The following is a 26,709-nucleotide window of genomic DNA, read 5'->3' as shown; positions in this document are numbered from 1 at the left end:
TTAATTGTATTTTATTTTTACAAAAAGGATTTGAGGTCAAAATCTACATTAAGGCCAAGAGGAGATAGTGTTTTTAAGGACTGAATCCAGAAAGCTTTGCGTTTAAGCAGAAGCTGATCAATCTGTCTTCTGTCTTCTAGGTACACTTTTTCTATGCCTATATAGTGTAGAGAGGATACAGGGTGGTTGGCTTCCACAAAATGGGCGGCAACAGGATATATAATATTCTTGCACCGAATAGTGCTGCAGTGCTCAGCTATGCATGCTTTTAATTCACGAGAAGTCATACCTACATACGCCTTGCCACACGGACATGTCAGAAGGTAAATGACAGCCCTAGTTGTGCAGGTAATAATGCCTCTGATGGGGATATTTTTACCAGAATGAGGATGCTTACATTTATGACATTTGCGAGTGCTGTTGCATTGGGCGCAGAAGCCGCATTTATAGTTGCCGTTAGGGATATGAGCCAATACACGTTGAGTGGGGGTTGGGACAGGGGGTAAATCGGACTTGACCAAGTGATTTCTAAGATTCTGACCACGAGAGAAAACAATCAGAGGAGGTTTGGAAAAGGTGTTATTAAATAGTGAATCCGATTGTAAAATATGCCAGTGTTTTTTTATAATATGACTGAAATTTTCAGACACTTTAGAATAGGTAGTGGAGAAGATGGTTGACTTGAATAAATTAGACCTAGGTTTATGATATTAACCCCGTCATGCTTAACACAGCAAAAGCCCATAAAATAGGCCTACAATAATTAATGCAAAAGCAACAAATTTGCATTCCAAAATAAATGCTTATTTGGAAGTGGTCATGGCCACCACACCTCCTTTCCTATGAATTAACTCGATCACTTATTACTTTATTACACTTATTACTTGTATTACTTTATTACACTTATTACTGCAGGTCTTTAGGTAGATTGATAGGGCTCAGTGGCCTGATAGATCTGTCTTTTTCCATCCAAACTACTCTCAGTCTCATGCTGGTGTAAGATGCCCATCAACATTTTGCCACAAAGATGTTTAAAAGTGGGGGATCTATACATTCTCAATTAATCTGTTGGTAGTCTAGTTTCCTCCATAGTTTCCTTAACGGAACAGGACCTGAAGGTCCAGATGGCACTTGCTGGAATGCCTATAGCACAAGATGAGGAGTGTGGAAATCAGACCTCAAAAGGCGGCTGTTTGTAGCTACAGTGATTGGAGGAGATATATCATGATAGGACATGGTATTTCTAGCTGACCCCCGTCTCCCTGGCATCTCTGCTGACTGACCTGATATTGTAATCACAGTAGACCTATATGTCGAAGATTAGGTAGACATCACTGTCAGACAGGTATGTGGTTGACATCAGCTGGATGGTCCAAAGGTCTGATCCATCAATGACAGTGACATCTGCATCAGCAGCATTCCTCCCGAAGTGACGTCTTCAATGTGGACGTGGCTTTCTGAATTACTTAGACTTAGATCAATCACTTCTTTTCAATGTATTTAAAGAATCGATTTTCACTCATCTTCTAACACCGTGCTCATGCTTCTAATCTTTTTTTTTTCTTGGACTTTGTCATTCTACAACAAACAAAGTGCTGCCTCTTTTCCAATATGCATGTTCATATGTATACCTTGCTTATTCGATGATGCTGTTTATTATTACTGTTCATCTGTGTTGAGGACCCCCTCTAAAATGAGATGATGCAGCTCAAGGGGCTTATCCTTTCAAAAAAGGTATATACATTTGCATTCCATCCTCTGTGAACATGGCAGTTAAGACTGGTGCCAGCTCATAGGCAAGGGCGTCCTCCACATGAACATCACAGTCACTAGACAGGAGTACGATGACCATTGAATAGATATAATTTAGGTCATACACTTTGGAGTGTATCATTTGAATTGGATTTGGCTGTTGTTGCCACCATCTTCAACCTGAAAAGAAATATGCTACAGTTTCACTAATACAGATGGTAGAAAGCAGATTTGAAACATTTCACTTGATTATTGTGCATACAATCTCATTCTCAAAAGATATATTTTATGGCATGTTGGGGTTTTCAGGCATGAAGGGGTTAATAATATGCATTAATAAATAATGCATTAATCATACATTTTATACATTTATACAATGTGGATTGCATATCCACATTAATAAACACTGTAGAAATCAAAGTTGATGCATTTAGACCAAGTATTTTGCATGAAATACCATAAAACTCTATTTTGGTTGGATTATTTTGTGTTTTGGGCATTAAGGGGCTAATAACAACAAAATCCCAATGGATATCACTGGGCACCCTCTTGAATTATTAAGAGGTGACCCCAAGCTACAAGGATCAGTTGACAAAAAAACTATCTGACAAAACCACGTTCAGCCAAAAATCACCCTTCGGTTCCCAGACTATAAGGGGTTTAGCACTGATGAAAATAGGGCCCTAAATGTCCTGCACATTCAACTCGAGACGTTTTGAAGTCAGACACAAAGATTGAGAGAGAGGTATTAGGGCCATGCTTCCTTCCCGGTGGAGACCTTTCTAGTGTAACCATGTTTTCTTTAAAAAAGAAAAAACTTAAATGGGCCACGGGCCAATCAACGGCTTGTGGTTGTCTACAGTCCACACCACCCGAGTGACAGTATAAAGTTTTAATGAGCAAGAGTTGCTGCACTGTGAAAGTCAGAATGTCTCATTGGGGTCCCCAGTGGATAAAGTTATAGTTAAATAAAATACAGGAGCAAGAGACTACATCTTTGAAAACAGCACAGCAGAGGCTTAAGTTTTCTTTCTTTCAATCATTTTATTAATGTTTTCCACAAGCATGACTCACATATACACCAGATAATGTTTAACCCTCTCACAGACAGACAGACAGACAGGCAGGGAGGCGGGCGGGCGGGCGGGAGGGCGGGCTTGGCCAGCCTGCCTGCCAGCCAGCCAGCCAGCAAAATCATAAAACCTTTGTATAGCCTATGACGGGAATTCTATAACGTGGATGTTGTTTGGTTCCCTAATTTGCAAAATCCCTTGATAATATTTCAGCATATTATTATTCCCTCCCATATATTCTACAACTGGGCCCCAAACTAAGAAAAACGCATTCATGTCTCCTTGGAGAAAATGTGTGGGACGTTCTAGTGGGAGCAGTTGCAGAACATTATGGAGCCAACTTGAGACAGATGGTACAACATCATCAAGCCAACATTGTAGTACCACAGGACACTAAGGATTTGCTTAAATCTATTTAATTCAGGTGTAGCTGGGTGTAAATCCAATTTGGACAAGTTTATGTGTTTGCTCTATATGAAAAATAACAAACTGTGAAGGCAAAGAGAAATAAAAGAATCAATTCAAACATTTCTGAATATGAAACCCCCCCAAGGGTCTTATTAAAATCCACCTGTCAAACAATATCACAGTGAAAGCAGCTACAGTACATAGCAACAACTGAAGCAACCTGCGTTGTTGCTTCTCAATAGACTCGATTGCTAGAGAGTCGGGAACAAATAAAAGAAGCCAAGCGTCCTACAAAAGAGCTGCTGTGTGCTATCCAACTTCTGACATGATTATCCAGGCTAAGCTGCCTGATATCTACATTAGCCACAGTCATCACAACAACAAAGGCAAACTGCACATTTCAGGCTACAGCTCCTAGTTGGAGAGCATAATGAATAAATAACTGTTTATTCACTTCATGGACAAACAACTCATAATCCTCTCTCACAAAGAGTCAACTTCCGTCCCTGACTTTTTTTCCCCCCAGTTCCTTGTATTCTAATCTGTGTCAGGTTTGCCAAGAGAAGGATTTATAGCCGAGGAATAAGATGAGAGGAGGAGTTGGTACTGTACATCTTCATGTACTGTAGCAATTCATTTTGTCACTTTCTGCAGGTGTGTGCAAGTTGTCCAAGAAAAAAAAGGGATTGGGGTCACTGATCAGCAGGGGGGTATCATGTTCGATATATGACTGGCATTCATCATGTTTACAGAACGTTATCGTTCATCTCTGCTCACAACAATGTCGTTATAGTCATCTTTACAGTTATCAATTCTTGGTGTGGACGAACCTTAAAGGGATATTTCACTTTCAAACATGTTTAGGGTCATTGTAACGTCTACACTGGCTTTTTTTCCCCTACACGGAACCCATAGAAATATACAAACAAACCCATAGTAACTTCAACTTGTTTTTTTCATTTGTTTGTTTTTTACAGTGAACCGAACAAATCCATAAACATCTCATTCACAAAACATGGCAATATAACTCAGGACGGAGATTGATCAAAAGGACGGAGCTTATTGATATCAAAACCGATCGCATCGCTCCACAGGCTGGGAGCGTCTGTTATGCAACATTCGATGTTATTTTACGGTGGGACGTCATCGAAAATGTTCCCCCCCATTTTAGCTGACGAGATCGAAAATCTTAAAACGTGAATAACTCTTGATCTAAATCATTCCATCCAATTCTAAGAAAAGATTATGTGTTAGACGGCCCATCACGGTCCCGTTGCTAGTCGCGTTAGAATTAATCATACCTCCCGTTGTTGTCGATCGCATCGAGAGTATTTTGGCTACATCAAGCTACTTCAGCCACATCCGGGATAGCATCCGGTCCGTCGCTAAATGTGCTCCGCTGCTATAAATCACTGGGCGCTATGATTTAATGGATTAAATAACCCCAGGTGTTCGGGGTGTTAACTACTGTATGTTGTTATGGACGTTTTTGATGTTACCATACGTAATTAACAGATCAGGAAGAAGCAGGACTGCAATGTCAGGAATCAACTCCATTCTTTCATTGTAGATCTCATCACACCAGAAAGAGACTCTCCCTCCAGAGCTTCCCCCAGCATTTAAAAAATCTGCATTGAGCGTACGCAATAAAAGTGTTAATTTAACTGAGTGTAAATTAAACCATTTGGGTCAATTTGTACCGCGCTCACAGTTAAATGACCTGTCAGGATTTGTACAGGTGTATACCGATTGATGAGCACACACGTACACACACTGCACAACAGAGGAAGGGCAGGCCGTACAGCCTTTCTTCAGAACTAATTCATAATTCATTAAGTAGAGTCACCTCGACGCACGCAGACGCGCAGAAAATAAACCGTGTTCCTTCTCTGCCGCCGGGATCACTTTGCAATCAAAACGGTAATCGCTACACTTGGAAAAAACACATTTTAACAAATGTGCGAGGAATTGATTTTTCTTTTTTTCTTTTCAAAGGTGTTTTCAAACGAGTTTTTCTCCTCGTGTGATAAAAGTGGTTTGCTAAAAAATAAAAATAAATGCAGCCTGCATGGTATTGGCTGACGATGCAGCAGAGCCCATCACAGTGACTTAGTATATTATTATACGCCTTTTGGAATATAATATAGCTCCCATGTTTATCATGTCTTTCTTACATTCAGTGGAATGTGCACTGTACAATACTCGGTGCTGTAAGTCATTGGTTCCCAAACATCACATTGTGAAAGCCATAACATAACATTCTCCCATGTGTTGCTACCGATGGCTCCACAAGACTCGCAAAAAACGGCAGCCAAAAAGGAACATGGCTGAGACTCAAGAGTCGTGCGTGTCTGAGCCAAAGCCCCAGTGGTACAGATTAGATGGCTCTCAGTGCTCTAACCCCCTCCGGCATGATTTAACGGCCAATTTGGCCATCACCGCCAACTCCGCTGTCTCGGCAGATGTCCGCGTGCCCCCCCCCCCCCCCCCCCCCACACACACACACACACACACACACACACACACACAGTCGCCCTGGCACGCGGTTGAAGCAGCACTTCTTGAGACAGACAGTGTTGACGCGCCCCCCTGAGCACGATCGGCTGTTGCACCGCTGGTGTGTTCGACTGTCACCGTGTGTGTGTGTGTGTGTGTGTGTGTGTGTGTGTGTGTGTGTGTGTGTGTGTGTGTGTGTGTGTGTGTGTGTGTGTGTGTGTGTGTGTGTGTGTGTGTGTGTGTGTGTGTGTGTGTGTGTGTGTGTGTGTGTGTGTGTGTGTGTGTGTGTGTGCGTGCGTGTGCGTGCGTGTTTGTATGATGTGTTGATGAGTTGCCGTCTGGGATTTGCTGTAATCGACTCCTCCGTGGCTCCTTGCCAAAGACATTGGACTGATGTTCTTTATTATACATGGAGCCCAGAACCTCTATTAGGAGTGAAGGAGATCCGAGGGATGTGCAGAGATTACTGTCTCCCCCCCATCGCAGTGCGTCTTAACAAATAACACATCAATACTATCATCTCATGAGCCTCATAACCCCCCCCCCCATCTGATGAAAGTGGACTGTTTATCCACTGCCTGCCCAGTAGATTAACCACATTATCCCGATAACGTCCCCGATATAGTCTGGAGCATGTTATAAATGTGCCAAATATTCAATGAAAATAGACTATGTACACAAGCTCACAATGCCTGCCGCAAACGCTTTGCACCGTTTGCCCAAGCCCAAGGACACCCCACCGGGCGTAATGTGGTTAAACAGGTGGTCTACTTGCACTCGGGTGATGGTGGGCAGTGGTGGAAGAAGTACTCACATGTACTTAAGTCAAAGTTGCAATACTGCAATGTTACAAGCAAAAAGTACGAAATTCAAAATGTACACGAGTACAAAATATTGGTATCGTATTGTACTTAAAGAACCAATAGTAGAAAGTACTCATTATGCAGAATGTCCAATTTCAAATGCTTAAAATGTATAAATATCTTTTGAAAATAGCAAATCTACAAGCTCACATAGTATAGCTAGTTACTTCACACCACTGACTGGAGGAATCAAAGTGGATTGTTTTTGCTCCCGTTGCATGACCGATGGCGTAGCCTCCCTGTACCTCTGGCACGCCCCGACGTCCAGATGGAGAGGGATGATGTTGGGAGCGCAGGACGCGAGGGACAGAACATCAAAGGGGACGAGGGGGGGACGGGGGGACGGGGACAGGAGGATGAAGGTACGCTGGGACAGTGATGGAGGACAGGACATGGAGGGGGGATGAAGGAATGGAGGGTTGAAGGATGGGACAGCAGCCCGAAAGACACGCGCCCTGTCATGACACCAAAACATACAGACCCTCTCTGCTCTATACCCACTGATAATACTGCACAGCGCACCACATTAATATAGCTGGGAAATGACGCCCGCGCACATGCACGCACGCACACACACACACACACACACACATACGAGAGGACGTCCATCTCTCTCCAGGCCAACTGGAGAGAGAGGAAGGGAGAGAGTGATGGGAACAGAGGGAAAAGAGGGAGGACAAAAAAAATAAAACAATTAAGCGAAAGAGGTTCAGGCGAGAGAGAGAAAGAGAGAAAAGGAAATGGAAGAGAAATCAATGACAAAAAGGTAAGATTTAGGAGCGCGGCAGCGAGCGGACAGCGATGAATAGACGGTATCAGGGACGAGAGTGGCTTAAGCGGCGGACGGATCAAAGTGACAAATGTTCCACCGGTGACCCTGCAGTGCAGACTGCCGTCTATAAAGTACTCAAAATGTTTACTCAAGTAAAAGTATCAATACTGCAATATAGAAATACTCTATATAGAAGTACAAGTCTGGAATTAAAAATGGACTGTACAAAGGCATCGGTATCAAAATGTACTTAAAGTACCAAAAGTAGAAAGCACTCTACTACATTTTATAGGGCTGAAGTGGTTAATGTATAATGTATAATGGAGTAAAAGTATAATATTTGCCTCTGAGATGTAGTGGAGTAGAAGTAAAAAATACTGAAAACTGGAATTACTCCAGTAAAGTGAAAATAGCTCAAAGTTGTACTTAAGTACAGTACTTGAGTAAATGTAGATGGGTACTTTCCACCACTGATATAGCTGGGGGAGGTCTGGGGAGATTGAAACCTTCGGCCAGGTTTTTCCTGACGTTGGCTCGCTGGCTCATCACCGGGCCAAACTAATCTTGGCCGTGTGTCATAAAACAACCTTCTGACACTTTACTGCTTCTGTTTCCCATCCAGGAAGAATTCAGCTGCGTTTTGTTAGAGAAATATGCAACACGTCTATGAAAACAAGCTAGGCTACCGGTACATGAATAACAAGGTTATTATACTTAACGGAAACTAACACAAAAACAAACATTGAAAAAAAAAAAAATTGTTCACCGAACTAAATAAAAACTACATTTTTATTTTATTTTATAACTAACGGAAACTGTATTGTGTGATTGTTACGTTTTTATTACACAATCGTGCACCTGACAAATAACCCAAAGTTTAAACACAACTAAAACTAATAAAACACTATTACCTCCAACATCAAAATTAATAAAAACTAGCAAAGCCGCTCTAAAAACGAATTAAAACTAAGTGAATTAGAAGAAAAACATTCAAAAGGAACTAAAACTAAAATGAAAAATCCAAACCTATTATAACTTTGATGAACACTTTACACAGATATTTGAAAATAGCCGAGCTGCATGCTAACCGCACATCACGATGCCGCTTGTAGATCTGCTATTTTCAAAAACACAAATGTTGAACTCAAATGTGGAATATTTTGAATACTTTGTGGGCCGTGGAACTTAAGTTCCATTGGTAATCCAGGCCTGGTTGTAGCTCTCTGCTGCTGCAGTAGATGTAGGGAGGATGGCATTGAACAGCTTCATTTAGGGTACCTCTCTGCTGCTGCAGTAGATGTAGGGAGGATGGCATTGAACAGCTTCAGTTAGGGTACCTCTCTGCATGCTGCTGTAGATGGAGGGAGGATGGCATTGAACAGCTTCAGTTAGGGTACCTCTCTGCTGCTGCTGTAGATGGAGGGAGGATGGCATTGAACAGCTTCAGTTAGGGTACCTCTCTGCTGCTGCTGTAGATGGAGGGAGAATGCCATTGAACAGCTTCAGTTAGGGTACCTCTCTGCTGCTGCTGTAGATGGAGGGAGAATGCCATTGAACAGCTTCAGTTAGGGTACCTCTGCTGCAGATGTAGGGAGGATGCCATTGAACAGCTTCAGTTAGGGTACCTCTCTGCTGCTGCTGTAGATGTAGGGAGGATGGCATTGAACAGCTTCAGTTAGGGTACCTCTCTGCTGCTGCTGTAGATGTAGGGAGGATGGCATTGAACAGCTTCAGTTAGGGTACCTCTCTGCTGCTGCTGTAGATGGAGGGAGGATGGCATTGAACAGCTTCATTTAGGGTACCTCTCTGCTGCTGCTGTAGATGGAGGGAGAATGGCATTGAACAGCTTAAGTTAGGGTACCTCTCTGCTGCTGCTGTAGATGGAGGGAGAATGCCATTGAACAGCTTCAGTTAGGGTACCTCTCTGCTGCAGATGTAGGGAGGATGCCATTGAACAGCTTCAGTTAGGGTACCTCTCTGCTGCTGCTGTAGATGTAGGGGGGATGGCATTGAACAGCTTCAGTTAGGGTACCTCTCTGCTGCTGCTGTAGATGGAGGGAGGATGGCATTGAACAGCTTCAGTTAGGGTACCTCTCTGCTGCTGCTGTAGATGTAGGGAGGATGGCATTGAACAGCTTCAGTTAGGGTACCTCTCTGCTGCTGCAGTAGATGGAGGGAGGATGACATTGAACAGCTTCAGTTAGGGTACCTCTCTGCTGCTGCTGTAGATGGAGGGAGAATGGCATTGAACAGCTTCAGTTAGGGTACCTCTCTGCTGCTGCAGTATAGATGTAGGGAGGATGGCATTGAACAGCTTCAGTTAGGGTACCTCTCTGCTGCTGCTGTAGATGTAGGGAGGATGGCATTGAACAGCTTCAGTTAGGGTACCTCTCTGCTGCTGCTGTAGATGTAGGGAGGATGACATTGAACAGCTTCAGTTAGGGTACCTCTCTGCTGCTGCTGTAGATGTAGGGAGGATGGCATTGAACAGCTTCAGTTAGGGTACCTCTCTGCTGCTGCTGTATAGATGGAGGGAGGATGGCATTGAACAGCTTCAGTTAGGGTACCTCTCTGCTGCTGCTATAGATGTAGGGAGGATGGCATTGAACAGCTTCAGTTAGGGTACCTCTCTGCTGCTGCTGTATAGATGGAGGGAGGATGGCATTGAACAGCTTCAGTTAGGGTACCTCTCTGCTGCTGCAGTAGATGGAGGGAGTATGGCATTGAACAGCTTTATCTGCGTCTCAAAGAGACGTGGCTGACAGGATGATGGATGTCTGGTAATGACTGACATTACATGGTCGCTCGACTCGCTCTGAGCAGACACAATATGAATTACGTCATCAGAGATCTGCTGGACTCTGGAGAGTCTGTCTGTCGCCAGTGGTGGGAAAAAAAGTACTTTTTTAACTCTTGTATTGGCTAGGTGGCAGCAAAGTGTAGCTAACGTTTGCCAGCCGATCCAGTGATTTTCCATCATGTTGAGCAGCCCCCATTCCACCATTGTAAATGGTACATTTATATAGCGCCTTTACATTTATATAACGCGCTTTACATAGATTGTGCATTACATTCACGCATTCACACACACATTCATACACCGATGGCAGCGGAAACCATGCAAGGCACCAACCAGCACATCAGGAGCAATTAGGGGATCAGAACATATTCATACATAGCAGTGAAATAATTTTTACTGCTATGTAGTAAAAATTCTGTTACAAGTAAAAGTCTGAAATTCAATATGTACTTGAGTACAAAAGTACAAACGTATTGGCTTCAAAATGTACTTATAAAAGTAAAAGTACTCATTATGCAGAATGTTAGTTATCAAATGAAGGTATAATAATCTTTTAAAAATAGCAGATCTACAAGCTCACAATGTGTTGCATTGCATTTTTCATACATTTGGAAACTTGTGGGACATTATAATTGTACTTTTACTTTCAGTAGTTAAATATATTTAAATGTGAATACTTTTGTACTTGTACTCAAGTAAATGTTGAATACCGGACTCTTATTAGTATTTGTACCAAAAAAATAAAATAAAAATAAAATAAAAATAATAATCCCCAAAGCAAAAACCCACCTGGTTCTGTGCCGTGCCGTGCCGCGCCGCGCCGTGCCGTGCCGTGCCGTGCCGTGCCGCGCCGCGCCGCGCCGCGCCGCGCCGAGTTGTTCCCTAGCTTTCTCTCCCGTCAGTCCAAGGCAACAAAAGCCTTAGCGATAACAAAGCATACCATGATGCTCACGTATCCTGCTGTTCAGATAGCCAGACAGAGTGCACAGTGCAATACATACAGTACATACCTGAAATAACACAATAAGAGGATAATCCAGTATGTTGTGCAGTCTGCACCACAACAAAGAGTCTTTGGAGAATTTGCAGAGAATGAATGAAGAATGAAGAATGCAATGTCCAAAGGCTGGAAGAAATGGAAAGAATGTCAACATCCCACACAAATAAGGATGTTTTTATTTGTGCTGTAGCAGTGTGGACTTGTGCTAATGTTTACTACCTTGACCACTACTTTGCCGCAGGACATTATTCTCTCTCCACGGGGTGTAATGGAGCGAGCCGCCAGGACTGCAGGGCATGTTGTTTTCAGCTTTAGGGAACTAACGGATTCAGTCAGATTTTGTTAATACGTTTTTTTGAAATAAGCAACCGAACAAGCCCAAAAGAAGCTACTAGGCCACATGAGCAGTCTTTTTGAAAATAGCCGATCTGCAAGCTTGCACATTGTAGATCTGCTGTTTTCATAAGAATCTTGGGAACAATGTGAAAACAAATTGAACACAAATCTCTCACAAAAATATATATATATAAAAAAATCACACCCGTGTGAACTGAGTGGTGTAAGGTATTATATAGCCTGATCAGCTCTGATCTGACATCATGTCTGACGTAATGAAATCACACCCGGGTGAACTGGGTGACCGTAGCAACCATGCTCATTTTTTGGTACGAACAGACAGACAGACAGACACGTAAACTAACAAAGCCAGTCGTAGGAGTGGTTTACACCACTCAAAAAATCAGTCCGCAGACAAATAGGCCTATACATACTGTACAATTTGGCAGGTCATGAAAATGTTTGAGAGCCTAAATAACTACGCTTTAGAAACAAGCCCACAAAACCCGTAGCTACAAATATTTAGAAGCAACTTTATGGAAAGACAAGCCCAAAGCCGCTTATAATATGCAAACATGACAACGGTGGTTGAAATCTAAAGAGGGTGCAGCTGACTAAAGCTATTAAAGGGGGGAACAATAAATGGGACAATTTTCTATCTCTAAACCGTTCCCTTTCAGCCATTATTGCATCTGGTTGCCTGTGTAATAGACCTTTTTTTCTTCATGGCAGTTGTATAGCAGGTGAACACAGGAATAATGGATTAAATTAATTAGGTTTCTGTCCCATTTAGCATTAGCCTTTCCACAGTGAGCCATGCACAATAGCAGCACCCTGACTCTGTTTGACCTGAGTGGAATGGGAACCTTAATTAGTATCATTGGGTAATTATTTCATGTCCAAACGGTACCACTATTCCTTTCCAGTTCCTCGTTTGGCATTTACAGTCAGTGTTTTTGAGGGGCCCAGCTTTGTGTGTCTGTGTGTACCCCATAGCGATGATTTGATTGGCTGAGCACCCCATCGCAATGATTTGATTGGCTGAGCAATGTACGTATTGAGGATATAGAAAGTGTGATTGGCCGGAATGTGATGATGTATGATAAGAGCGCCCCTCATTTTTTAACAGCACCATCATGTGTAATTTTAACCGTGCTTGGCTTCCCAAAGTTTTTCAATCATTCATCCTAAATAGCCATAGCCTCTGGCTCGATTTGTCACTCACTTTATTGCATGTGCATATACCTGTCAGAGTACCATGCAGTTGTTTGTGTCCTTTTCGTGCATTTTATGTCTGAGTCATAGTGACATGCCTATATATGGGCATATCAGGTTTGTTTATGGTTATGTCTGAGTCATAGTGACATGCCTATATATGGGCATATCAGGTTTGTTTATGGTTATGTCTGAGTCATAGTGACATGCCTATATATGGGCATATCAGGTTTGTTTATGGTTATGTCTGAGTCATAGTGACATGCCTATATATGGGCATATCAGGTTTGTTTATGGTTATGTCTGAGTCATAGTGACATGCCTTTATGGGCATATCAGGTTTGTTTATGGTTATGTCTGAGTCATAGTGACATGCCTATATATGGGCATATCAGGTTTGTTTATGGTTTTCGAGCTTGTAGATCTGCTACTTTTGCTGTTTTTGAATTTGAATCCCGAAGTGTAACAATTCTGGACATATGAGGTTTATACCCGACCCGACATTAATATATCCATTAACCAGTGGTGTAGACACAAAAAAATCACACTTGTGTGAACTGAGGGGCGCTCTTATCATCATACATCATCATACATCACATTCCATGCTCAGCCAATCAAATCATTTCCGTGGTACACACAAGACACACAAAGCTGGGCATAGCACTCCTCAAAAATAAAAATAGTCCTTCTCTACCGCGCTGTAGCTCTGAGCAGGGAGGAGGGCTTTATCGGCCGCTTGACTTTTACAGACATTTCCGACATTATGAATGACGGATAGATGTAAACTAACATCAAGAATTGCAGAGCGATCAAAATAAGCAATTTAGTGATACAATAATAATAACTTTATTTATATAGCACCTTTCAAAATTATGTTACAAAGTGCTTTACACATGAAAGGACACAAACAACAAAACAAGAAGCAACAGGAAACATTGCAATAGTCAGCAAAATAAAATTGGCAACAGAAGATATTCCAATAATGAGCAAAATAAAATAAAAAAGATAATAGGAGTTAGCACTGAAGGCTAATCTATAAAAGTGCATTTTCAGATTTAAACAAGGAGACAGATTCAGCGAGCTTTATCTCCAAGGGCAAAGTCAAAGTCATACGATGTGTCACGTTACCGCAGTGAAATTTGTTCTCTGCATTTGACCCATCTCTTGGAGTGGTCATAGAGGATAGAGACTGATCTGGCACGAAGCTCCACCAAATTTTGGTGGTCAAATGCGGAAGTGCAACCGAGCACTCAATGTTAAAGCCCAGCTGCACGGTCATGAATCCACGGGTCCGCCTGTAGTCCCTCCTCTTACCACTAGGGCCCAGTGCTTCAACGTTGGAGTGCCTCACTGGCCCCTTGGGAGCGGTGATCCACAGCCAAGGAGTGGTGAGCTGCAGCCGTGCCGCGCTCGGGAATCATTTGATTAGTTGATCTGACCCTCCAATCCAACACTTTGATGCTGAGTGCCAAGCAGGGAGGCATTAGGTCCCATTTTTACAGTCTTTGGTATGACCCGGCTGGGGATCGAACCCCGACCTCCCAGTTTCAGGGCAGACACTCTAACCACAAGTCCACTGTCTGGTCAGTGCATTCCAAAGTGTTGGAGCTCTCCAGATCTTCTTTGGTATTTAAGTTACAGACTTGAGGATCTATAAGTTCTTTGCTTGAAGATCTCAGACAGCGAGTTGGGACATAGGGGGAGCCATGGACGGTCAGAGCTGAGGTGTGCTCGGCATTTGTTCTTCCTCGATCGCCTCTTGTTAATGGATATAATAACATCAGAATTCGGTAAGAAATAGGCTACTCCGGAATTCTGCTTTTAGGACTAAAGATTGTATGCACAGATACAGATCCTTTAGACGAAAAGAGATTGGGGCAATCGTAGTCAGTTCTTCTGCTCTAAAATAGTCAATAGACCTTTTTTACAGCAGCCATTTTGGGTAAACACAGATTTTACCAATGATACTAATCAAGGTTGTGTTACATCCAGGCCAGAGGCCAGCATGCTTCTATTAGTTGTGCATGTTGTTGGCTCACTTAAAAATTGGCTCCTCTATACGCTAATTGGAACAGAGCCTTACAGTAATTAGTATCACTGGTAACACCTGTGTTTACCCTGTAATTTGATATCTATATGGCTGCTGTGAATTTATCCATTCTGCACTGTGTGAGGAAGGGCCACCCATTCCATCTAAATTTAAATGGTCCTCACTGATGCTCATTTAAGATGGCTCCATTGCTGTCTACTCAGCTGTAGCCTGCCCCAGCCTGTGTGAATTCTGGTCTAGAGGGGCAGGCACCGGCCAAAACAGGCAGTGGATCCTATTGGTTCACTGATCTGAGCGCCGCCCCTTCCCCTCCTCCCCTCCCCGGTAGAACACCAAACCAAATGTGGAGTGGCGCACCTCTGCACTGTTATTGGTTATTGGGTTTCTGCAGGCTTTCATTTTTGAGCCGAATGCGAACGAAAATAAAATCCTGGATCCCGAGGCTACTCCCTCTGTCTCAGAAGAGGACTGTGGACAGTTCAGAAACCTGCCTACCGGTTACGTCATTTCAACTTTTTTTAAATGAATGAACAATAAGAACAATGTCTTCTGTTCTGTGGCTAAATATGTCTTTACATTTTTTTACGGTGATTTCTCTATTACAGGAAATTATATTTGGCTTTTGGCCACAAAAGATCACAGGATCTACTGAATGTGAGGGGGATACTATTACTATAGGGATGCCATACTGTTTGTCTTAGGCTCAATATGTCAATTTTTCACCCAACCCCCCCCTCCCCCATAGATATTGCTACAACACTTCTGCTATTGTTAGAACTCAGAGACAGCTCTTTATATCTGAACAGGACGCAAGATTGTATTACAGATGTTCTGCCTGTTCCTGGAATGCAATGTGACACATTTCCATTTGAAATGCATAAAAAAACACCCACGGAAACTATTGCGTGCGTGCGTGCGTGCGTGCGTGCGTGCGTGCGTGCGTGCGTGCGTGCGTGCGTGCGGTAGCTGAAGGCTGTATGTGACTGTGTTCACTTGCATTCACATATCGTCTCTCGGGTGGAAACCTCATATGCCCAAAAGTGTTACTTTTGAGGATTCAAAATTCAATAGCATCAAAAGTAGCAGCTCTGCAAGCCTCAAAACACATGAAGCTTATGGATCTGCTACTTTTGATGCTGTTGTGTGGCGCTGTCGTCGTGTGGTCAAGTAGGGAAATTAATTCACGGAAAAAAACACAAATGGTTAAAATAAGGAGATAAAAGTTTTCTGCTCGCCACGACAGCGTCGATATGGAAAGTTGTTGTCCGTTTTGATGTCCTCACAGGTGTAGTAAGTAATACAAATGTGTGTGTGTGTGTGTGTGTGTGTGTGTGTGTGTGTGTGTGTGTGTGTGTGTGTGTGTGTGTGTGTGTGTGTGTGTGTGTGTGTGCGTGTGTGTGCGTGCGTGCGTGCGTGCGTGCGTGCGTGCGTGCGTGTTTATGATGTCGCTGGAGGCTGCAGTGTGTCACTTGCGTTCACATGCAAAGAGGAGTTGTTTTCCCTGCCTGCCTGCTGCTGTGGAAGGCTGTTATTCTGCTGGGGGTTCTGCTCTCTCTCTCTCTCTCTCTCTCCGTTCTACATCAGACGTGACTTTTTACATGATTTTAATATTCAACACGTCGCCTCGCAGGAAGGAGTGTGTCACTGAAATGAAACGGTGTGAGACAGACGCTGTGTGTGTGTGTGTGTGTGTGTGTGTGTGTGTGTGTGTGTGTGTGTGTGTGTGTGTGTGTGTGTGTGTGTGTGTGTGTGTGTGTGTGTGTGTGTGTGTGTGTGTGTGTGTGTGTGTGTGTGTGCGTGCGCGCGCGCGCTCGACTACTGTTCAAAGTCTCACATAAACACACCAAGACATGGAAGTGAATATACATGTTCCCCTCATTTCTAAAATGAAAATGCTACTATCTGTAATGTTTATCTCTCTCCAGAGAAGTGTTGATTTGTTTTGATTTTAGTTTTAGTCATGAATACTGTAGTTTTTCTTTCGTTTTAGTCACCTGTCTAGTTTTTGTCAACTAAATACCATTTAGTCCACTAAATCTACAGTTGATTTAGTCGACTAAAATGTGCGGTATTTTGGCGGGCCTTGATGCCGTCATAATGACTGCGACGCATTGTGAGCTTTTAGATCTGCTATTTTCAGCATGCAACCAAGTGTAAAACAGCTTTTTATTTGTTGACAAAATTGTCAATATATTTAGTGTAGTTTTAGTCATCATAGCTTAGTTTTCATTTAGTTTTCGTCAGTGAAAAAAGGTAGTCGACAGACATTTTTCAGGGAGAGAGTTTTAATGGCAACCGTGTCCGAGCTACAATAAAGATGTCCAATAGAGCCGACAGTCCCGCCCCCTCGAGAGACCCGGAAAATAAATCCCCGTTCATTTTCCTCAGACGTTTACGCCACGGACAAAGCCAACTCTTGTCGTGACAAATCATGACAATCAATTTTTCGGGCTGAACAAATAATTAGAAATAACACTTTTTTTGTTTTTCTTCTTTGTCATTATTTGTTTGGTCCAAAATACTGTGTGTGTTGTCATGATTTGTCACGACAAGAGTTGGCTTTGTACGACGCTTATAATGTCTTTAAATAAATACGTTTTGAAATGTCTATGGGAAAAATGCATTGGGAACTATTTCCTGGGCCTGGCGTCGTCATGAAAGTGGGCGGGACTGCAACGCTCTATAGTGTGTTCAAATACTTTTCACGCTGATTGACCCAGTAGGCCTACCCAGGTGAAAACTTGAATCGGCCTATTTGGAGAAGAAAGAAATGTGCCGGAGATTAGCTGGACGGACGGACGGATGGACGGACGGACGGGCGGGCGGACGGACGGACGGACATGGGGCCTGGTTACCTTTTAAGAACTACTTTGGTACAGCTGCACTTATGATCCATTTCCACAGAAGCCAACACAATATGTTAAAACATCTTATTAGATCACACACACACACACACACGCACACACACACACACACACACACACACACACACACACACACACACACACACACACACACACACACACACACACACACACACACACACACACACCGTTTTTCTCTAGCCAAATGATTTTATCCAGTTGATGAATGAGTGTCCCTCTTCGGCAGATTAGAATATTGTTTTTTAAACAGCTCTATCCGTGTAAATGCCCTGCGATCTGCAGCCCGCTGTCCAAACAAATGCAATGCATCATTAACCTGATTTATTGTGTAAAACTCAGAACAAAAGGGTTGCTGATTTTGACTTATTATCATGGACGATTATTAGAATTGATCAAACCAGCTAGAGGTGGAATGAAACGACTAATCATGATTTCCTCCCTATTAAAGCAACGGTTCCCGAAATAATGATATTTGAACTGGGACACCCCCCAATCTGACAAGCACCTGGAATTTTTGTTTGATTCGGTTCCACAGATACAAACTAGCCGAACTAAAAGCTCTCCACGGCTATTTTCACAATGTTTGCCTCTTTCTTCCGAAATATTTGACAATTTGGTATTCAAAAAGGTCTTAGAAGTCATTCACTTGTAACTTTACAAATGTTCAGATGCCCTGTATACACGTACACTGTATGTTGGTTTGTTTACTGTTGAGTGAGAAAACAATAGGCCAATCATCAGAAGACTATACAACTGTAAAGGAACCTAGTGGATTTTTGGAATCTGGTGTGAGTGAACTGATTACAGACATATTGTATGTACTCACATTGTACATACAATATTATTGTACTACATTATGTAGAACGATACATTCATGAGGCAGCTACAGTATAGGTCAGATATGAGATACCACTGCCTATGAAATGTAATTTATTTTCTGTAAATGTAAGTTTGGCTCCCAGACTTTATATCTCAGAGACGTACATACGTACGTGTGTAGCGCACGCTACTGTATTACTACTATACGAGGGTGAATCGTCCCCTCAAGTATAGTATCATTTTGACAAATATGCATTGTTGGGCCATTCCCTGGTAGCACATGCTATAGTACGACATTCTTGTAAATGCATTAGTTTCCGTAGGTGTGATATGCATTTCAAATGGAAATGTGTCACATTGCATTCCCAGGAAAAGGCAGAACATTTCGTAATAATGCGTTGGTGCAGCGATGACGCATATAGAGCTTATGTAGCTCAGCGTGCAACGAAGCATATAACTCAGGCTTCGGGGGTAGAAATGGCACAAGAAAGAAGGTAAAAAGAGGTGTGTGTGTGTGTGTGTGTGTGTGTGTGTGTGTGTGTGTGTGTGTGTGTGTGTGTGTGTGTGTGTGTGTGTGTGTGTGTGTGTGTGTGTGTGTGTGTGTGTGTGTGTGTGTGTGTGTGTGTGTGTGTGTGTGTGTGTGTGTGTGTGTGTGTGTGTGTGTGTGTGTGTGTGTGTGCTATAGTGCACACGTGCACGCGTGCGCACGTGTAGATGACAGTGAACCATAGTCCATAGTGGTCCCTTGCGTTGAGTATCTTGTAGACCAGGCCCATTGCAAGTGGCTGTACTCTGTCCTCTACCGTGTGCCATCCCACCCCTAACATAATGAGCAGGTATTCCTTCAAATCAACACTGGAGGAGGAGTTAGACAGTCCTAGGAATAATTTTTGCATGTCCTGGAAAAGTAACCATTGTGGACAAGTACAAGGTAATATCCATATGTGGCCGGGTGGGGGAGGCGTGTGGTGTGGACAAGTATTGTGGGTGTGTCTCCGGCGTCTACGTCAATTTCATTAACTCACCGTGTATTCACCTGTAGCGGTTTGTGTCTTTGGTGAGTCCTTAGCTCATATATCTAGATAGTCCAGTCATACGTAAGTATTGTGTATGACAATCGGGGTTCATGAAATGTCGCTGTTATTGGTATCCAGCTGTGTATTCACTGTTTTCCATTTCCATGTCTTGCACAGATGGTGATCACCAGTGGTCATGACTGGCTGCTTTAGCCTTCTAAGTTAACTTAATCATGAGTGAGGGGTTCAGATGGTTAGGGCGAGCATTCATGTTCATGTGTGAGTTAACCTGTCTCTGACACTATATTTTTATATTCTACATTACCAATTAATACTAGGTCTGTGGTCCATCTAATATGTACCTCTGGTTACACATACGACATAATGTAGGCCTACTAGCCTGCAGTACAGTACTGTACACTGGGGACATGGCAGCCATTAGAACCAGACATTTGAACCACTGACCTTAACACACTGTCGTCAGGTAGTCTTTTTGTCCTCCCGGTCAAATCAAGTACAGTACGTGTTCAACACTATGAGCCCAAGGGGGCTGTCCGTTCGTTCCTCTCTCTGGGGAGCGATGAAAGTGTCTGGGAGAATACCAGCTTGTTCTAAGTCATCGGTGACATAAACTGGCCTGACAGCTCCGCTGTGCAAATTGCCAGGCAGGGAAGACACCGTCAGCCCAGCTGTGGGTTATTATCGTTAGTACATCTCTCCACTTATAATTATGTCAAGCTGTCGTAATGCCTGACTTTGGACTTGCTGAAAATAGCCGATCTACAAGCACGTCACAACGTGAACATTACTTATCTTTTAGTCCTACTGGTCTCTCCTCCCTAACATTTTAGTCTAGTTTTTATTTGTTGAACAAATTTCCAATATATTTGGCCTCAGTTTTAGTCATCATAGCTTAGTTTTTATTGTATTCTTGTCAGTGTAAAAAGGTAGTCGAGAAACATTTTTCGTCATCATTTTGTGAAATCAACACTACTCCCAACCACTTGCAAAACACATTGTTCAGCTCAGCAAAGCTGCCCGAGGCTGATTCAAACGGGTTGGAGTCTCTTCTTCTTCCATGGACTACTGGGAGTGCACATGCAAACATTTGATGCTGATCAGTCTAGTCACGACCAAGACTAGCTGCACGCAAACAGACAGACAGACATATTCTAACTTTGTGTTTATTTATTTTTTTGTTTTTAGTTTTTTTGTAAATTAACCGCCTACTTAGTACTACGTCACACAAAAGCATCAAAAGTTGCAGATCCACAAGCTGGAAACGCATTTGGAGCGTGTACTGTATATCTGCTACTTTTCCTGTTTTTGAATTAGAATCCTGAAAAGTAACATGCGATTGCCACCCGACAGAGACGATATAAGTACTATACGTTTTGTACTGTTAAGTATGTTAAATACTCAAAGATGGAGTGCCACGATTTTTTCCACCCTAAAACATGATCATCAGGTATTATTATAATATAAGGAGGAAGAACCTTTTCCAAAAAGTGTACAGTATTTGTTAAAATCATGCTTTTATGTGGACACGCCCACCAGTTCATTAAGTATGCCTGGTTTGCCTGGTGGGTGGTGATGGGTGGTGATCCACCTGAACTGAAGCCGCACCCACATCTGTAGTTGTATGATAAAGGGGGAGGGGTTAGGGGAGGGGCTGATAATGTGATGTCACTATATTACTGTTTATTTCATTGGCCCGTTTGACTGTCAAGGGTTCAGCCTCCAGGAAGAAACCCTAAATACAAAGTTAATACACCATTGCACATAAAAAACGACTCCAGGGTGTCTAATGAAGTACTGTCACCTCATAGACACATGAAAAACTGGAAAAATACAAAAATTGTGGCACATATTTAATGCCAATACTACTTATACTCAAGCACACATTTGAATGCAGGACTATTAACACATGTGTTTTCTGTATCGTGTGCATTGCTACTTTTACTTTACTGTAATTAAAAAAATAATCTTCACCAAGGAGTCTGCCCACCCAGCTCCTTATCCAAACTCTCAGTCTGCAATCAGGCGATGCAACCAACCAAATTATAACAGCGCCCAAATGCCAGGTTCGTAATAGATGCTTTGAAAGGGGTTTGTGTCCTTGACTCCAAAAAAAAACCCAGCCTGGATGCAGATCCAACCCAAGCTGCTTTAGGGTGTCAGAAATATGGCTGTTATCCAGGGCAAACATTTTTTAATTTCTTGATCCATGGGGATGAATAGCGTTATTTCTCTCTCTCTCTCTCTCTCTCTCTCTCTCTCTCTCTCTCTCTCTCTCTCTCTTTCACAGGAGGCAGAATGTGAATGTTGTGATTGCACACTCTTGGCCTCTAGCTTCCATTTACCCAGATGGACAAAGCAGCGGCTTTTTGGCAGAGCTATGATTGTGCCACGACAATCTGAGGACTCCGAATGTCCTTGTGTCTCCAGCAGGAACTTGATGAATACAGGCCAATCGAGGCCAGTCCTGTTGAATGGCTGTTCATCATCCCCATTCACTATAGTGGAGGAATGAAAGTGATTCATGAGTCTGGGTTCCATGGCTTGCTTGTGAAAAAATATATAACAGGAACAACTTAAACAAACCATGATCTTTTTAGTTGTGCCGTCGGCGGTGGCTGTGATGATAATGTCATTGTTGTTGGCACATTGCAGGATGAACCCTAGTACTGACCCGTTTGTGTTTCTTATATATCGTTGTCAGGCAGAAACATCCTAATCTTAATGTTCTAACTTATTTTTTTGTCTTTTTTGATAAATTTACCCTACAGTACTTGATCATACTACAGCGTCACACAAAAGCAATACAAGTAGCAGATCTACAAACTTGAAATGTGTCGCTTCGCGCCACATTTTGAGCTTGTACATATCCTACTTTTGCTATTTTTTTTTATTTGAATCCAGCTGAATAGTAACAGTTTTGGACATATGAGGTTTCAGGAGTCATACACAACTTAATTAATTCACAGCGTGCTTCTTGAGGCACCAGTTCTCAAAAAAACTAACAAAAAGATAAACAGCTTGTTGACAGTTGATTTGTAATTAGATGCATCTCTGAATATTTTAATCACAAATAACATTAGCATCTGTTTGTTTTTTGTTTTTGTTTTTTTAATCAAACTCCTCTTACTTTCACACACAGTCCACCAAACTGAAAACATGTCGATCGCACAGCGACCTAGGCCACATATTTTGAAACGGTCGCACTCCTAACGACCTTCCAAGCTATTTCACCCGAGCGTCTGGTGTATAAAACTCTGCTTTGCAGTAATTATAACAGCGCAAGCGCCAAGATTCACAAGAGATGCTTTGAAAGAGGCTTGTGTCGTGTCCTTGACTCCAATTAAAATCAGCCTGGATTCAAATCCAACTCCAAGCAAAAGCCTGCCAACCCAAGTCCTAATAAATTTGAAACGTATAACATCATCGCGGAAGTCTTGAGTTGTGGTGGTGCATGCTTGCTCATGTGAAATCCAATGACATCTATAGTTTGCTTATTTCTATTTCATAACATTTTTGACTTAATTGTGTCAAATGTATTTTATTGTCTCTGTCGGGTGGAAACCTCATACAGTATGTCCAAAACTGTTACTTTTCAGGATTCAATATAAGGGAACAAAAGTATACGTAGCAAAAGTAGCTGATCACGTCACGTTTCGAGCTTGTAGATCTTACTACTTTTGATGTTTTTGTGTGAAGCTTTAGTATGATCAAGTACTGTAGTAGCGCATTACTTTACGATGAGTTATGATATGGTGAATGGTGATGGAAGGTTTCTATACCCGACAGCAACAATATTGTTGTTCTATTGTATTGTGGAACACGTACGTCCCACAAGCGTTTCACTTCTTGTCCTTGTATGAGTGAGACAAAAACAAGAAATGATCACATAGTGATATTTGTCAGGCGAAACTAGCGCTGGTTTCTTTATTTAGTAACGAACGCTCCTCTCAACCGGCCGGTCTCAATCATAACATTATGTTACATAACATTGGGTGTCTCTAAAGATTTCTGTTACCTGCTTCCTGTTCATCTGTTTCCTGGTCATGTGACCTGAGTAACCAATACATGACAGCAGCGTGTGTGGCAGCCAATCAGGACTAGGTCCTCAGTATGACTCTTGGTTGTACGGCATCCAGTGGACTGTCCACACAGACTTTTTCCTTTATAGTTCAGCGTATTGTTTGGAAGTTTTAATGCATACAATGAGAGAATAAAATAAATGAAATAAAGTGATCTGGTCTGATGGCAAATTTATTCCACAATAAGATGTACAGTACAAATGATGAGGCCACGACCGTTCCGATTGAATGGTCAAGGCAACATGAGGTAAAATGCAGTTTGCATGGTATATATGAAAGCACATTATCAGGAAATGGGTGGGTCCTGAACAAGGCAGAATTAGAGAATCGGACAGCAACAGTGTCTGGGAAGCAGATGATACCAGTTCGTACCAGGGCTCTGCCCAGGGCCCTGATAGCAGACATGTCTGTGACCTCGAAGGTGAGGGAGGTGCTGTGAATTTATGGCACACACAGCACACACACCTCAGAGAGGCCTCTGACAGTAGCCATTCACCAGAGCACAGAGTTGAGACAAAGACATCAGTGTGTTATAATCAGCATTGGAATTCATAAGCAACATATAATCAACATAGTAATTTGTACAATAATAGTGTACAAAATATCATCCAACGACGACAAAATATTCAAAATCTTGGGTCTGAGAGGCTACATTTCATCAACCGGTGGTCCGTGGCCGAATAAATAGACCTCGGCATGAAAAGGGTTGGAAACCACTGCATTGGATAATTGGTTCTAAATGTCTTTTTAAATGTGCTGCTCTGTTCCAGGTAAGGCCTTCGCCCCAGAGTTCTACTACGACACCTACAGCCCCCTGTGGCAGAACAGGCCCCGGGTCTACGGCTTCAAGCTGCAGTGGACCCAGATGAACCCTGCCGCCGTCGACCGCATCGTGGCCTACAGGCTGGGTATTAGACAGGTAGGACGCTCTGTCTGTCTGTCTGTCTGTCTGTCTGTCTGTCTGTCTCTGATTTCGTCGACCAAAACTATGATGAAAAATGTTGACTGAACAAGATTAAATAAAACTAAGACTAAATATATTGATGATTTTGTCAACGGATGAAAATAACTAGACTGTTAGGGAGGGACTGGTGGAGAAGAGATCCAGTAGGCTGCGCTTGGTTGTTGAAAATAGCAGATCTACAAGCTCACAATGTAGTTTTCAATGTAGCTGAGATACAGAACACAATAATGAACATACAGATAATAGACATTAACATACAACGTCAAAATACACGAATCAGACGACAGAAATCACGTGAAAAATATGCAGTGAACAAAAAAACAAATAAACAGATCTGAGGTTTAATGACTTCTGGAGCTCATTCCAAGCAGAGGGGGCCTTGCCTAGTTCTGTCTGAGCGAAAGGAACCTTGAGCATCATCAAGTCACTCGAGCGGGCCTGGTAGGTACCCCCTAGTATGATCAGTACTTGATCAGAACCCCTATTCTGAGCCAACATATAGAACAAATATAAGGGGGGAGCATTCCTGAGATGGCTTTAAAAATAAACAGATGGCAATGCTTATCACGCCTCTCAGGAGACAGAGAGGATAAGCCTGCGTTCCCATAGAGCAGTGCTACTCAACCCGCGGCCCGTGGGCCACATGCTGAGCATGCTGAGTAAGAGTAGTCTACAAACTGTACAATGCAGTACTATGTAGTCATTGTAGTGTATGTAGTCCATAGCCATTGAGTACATAGAGTATATGTCGTTGCTGTCTGGGACAAATCTCTCATCTGCCCATTCTAACCTTTTGTTTTCTTTTTTGTGTTTTCTTCCCCGTAAATTATCGCCCCACTTTATCAGCGTTACACCAAAGCGTCAAAAGTAACAGATCCGCAAGCTAGAAGCGCGGTGCGAAGCGACGTGTTTCGAGCTTGTAGATCTGCTGCTTTTGCTGCATGTTGTAGTATAATTTGAATCCTGAAAAGTAACAGTTTTGGAACATGTGAGGATTCCACCCGACAGCGACGGTATATGTATTGTACAAGTGTATACAGTCTTCTCCATCCTCTCCATTTGTTTAGACTTTTCTGTTCGAAGAGTGTTGTGCAGTGTGCAGCGATCCATTGGTTGTCGCGACCTCTACTTTCTGTATATTTGCTTTTTTGTGGTTTTTGTTTTGTCCGCCCCCCCCCCCCTCCCCCCTTTTTGTCTTTTTTTGGTCTTTTGTTTTATTTTTGTGCGGGTGCCGGGTAGGGAATGAATCTGACTCCCAAACAATCTGCCGGGGGCAGCCAGCTGAGCCAAGCTGCAGGCCCCCATTTTTTAATATTCTCTTTTCTTTCTTTCTTTCATCGAATCAATTCTGTTCCCGGCCAATGGTTCATTCATGGGGAGAACAGCAGCAGGCACAGCTAGCTCCTGTATTTGTACCTGTTACTTCAAGTGTTGACAGCCAGCCAGGCAGCAAAGAACCACGGCAGTCTCTGTCATTTGTTTCTGCATCTTTACGTCTGTCTGTCTGTCTGTCTGTCTGTCTGTCTGTCTGTCTGTCTGTCTGTCTGTCTGTCTGTCTGTCTGTCTGTCTGTCTGTCTGTCTGTCTGTCTGTCTGTCTGTCCGTCCGTCCGTCCGTCCGTCCGTCCGTCCGTCCGTCCGTCCGTCCGTCCGTCCGTCCGTCCGTCCGTCCGTCCGTCCGTCCGTCCGTCCGTCCGTCCGTCCGTCCGTCTCCCTCCCTCCCTCCAGGGGGATGGGATTTTTAATTTGTAAGCCACTTGGGTTATAGTAATTATCCCAAAATATGACATGCTGAACATGTTTATAGTTTTACATGAAGAAAAGAAATAGAGCCTTTCTGTTGCCCAGTTTGGAAAAACAAAAATAACAATATTGCATGTGAAATAAAAAAAACAGCTTATTTGTATCTGTCCCCCATTCATTCGTCTCAGTACAGTGAATTAGTAAGCCTTAGTAAGACAGCTCCTTGTGTTTCCCCGTAATTAATATAATTTCATATTTGTTTCACACGGCGCTCCTCAAGGAATTGAGGTTTTGGCGAAAACGCTCTCTCTAAACTAAGTCTTGTTTCTGTTTGTTTTCTTTCCTGTCAGGCGTCAGCTATCTCGGTCGGTGTGTGTTCGGTAATAAATGATGTTGCGTCGCATGCAATTTATCCTCCG

General features: G+C 42.7%; 1 protein-coding gene across 3 annotated transcripts in view; it reads left to right on the top strand.

Moving 5' to 3' along the window:
- LOC306940377 (MAM domain-containing glycosylphosphatidylinositol anchor protein 2) overlaps nt 1-26,709 on the top strand; it is a 388,778-nt gene that overhangs the window by 290,230 nt on the left and 71,839 nt on the right. For all 3 annotated transcript variants that reach the window (XM_079525427.1, XM_079525425.1, XM_079525426.1), the window contains exon 11: nt 24,356-24,504. In XM_079525427.1, the coding sequence (XP_079381553.1) occupies nt 24,356-24,504 (149 nt within the window). The remainder of the gene's footprint in view (nt 1-24,355; nt 24,505-26,709) is intronic.

Source organism: Electrona antarctica, assembly GCF_951216825.1.
Source record: "Electrona antarctica genome assembly, chromosome: 17".
Classification (NCBI taxonomy): domain Eukaryota; kingdom Metazoa; phylum Chordata; class Actinopteri; order Myctophiformes; family Myctophidae; genus Electrona; species Electrona antarctica.
This window is presented reverse-complemented; position numbering and strand designations above follow the sequence as displayed.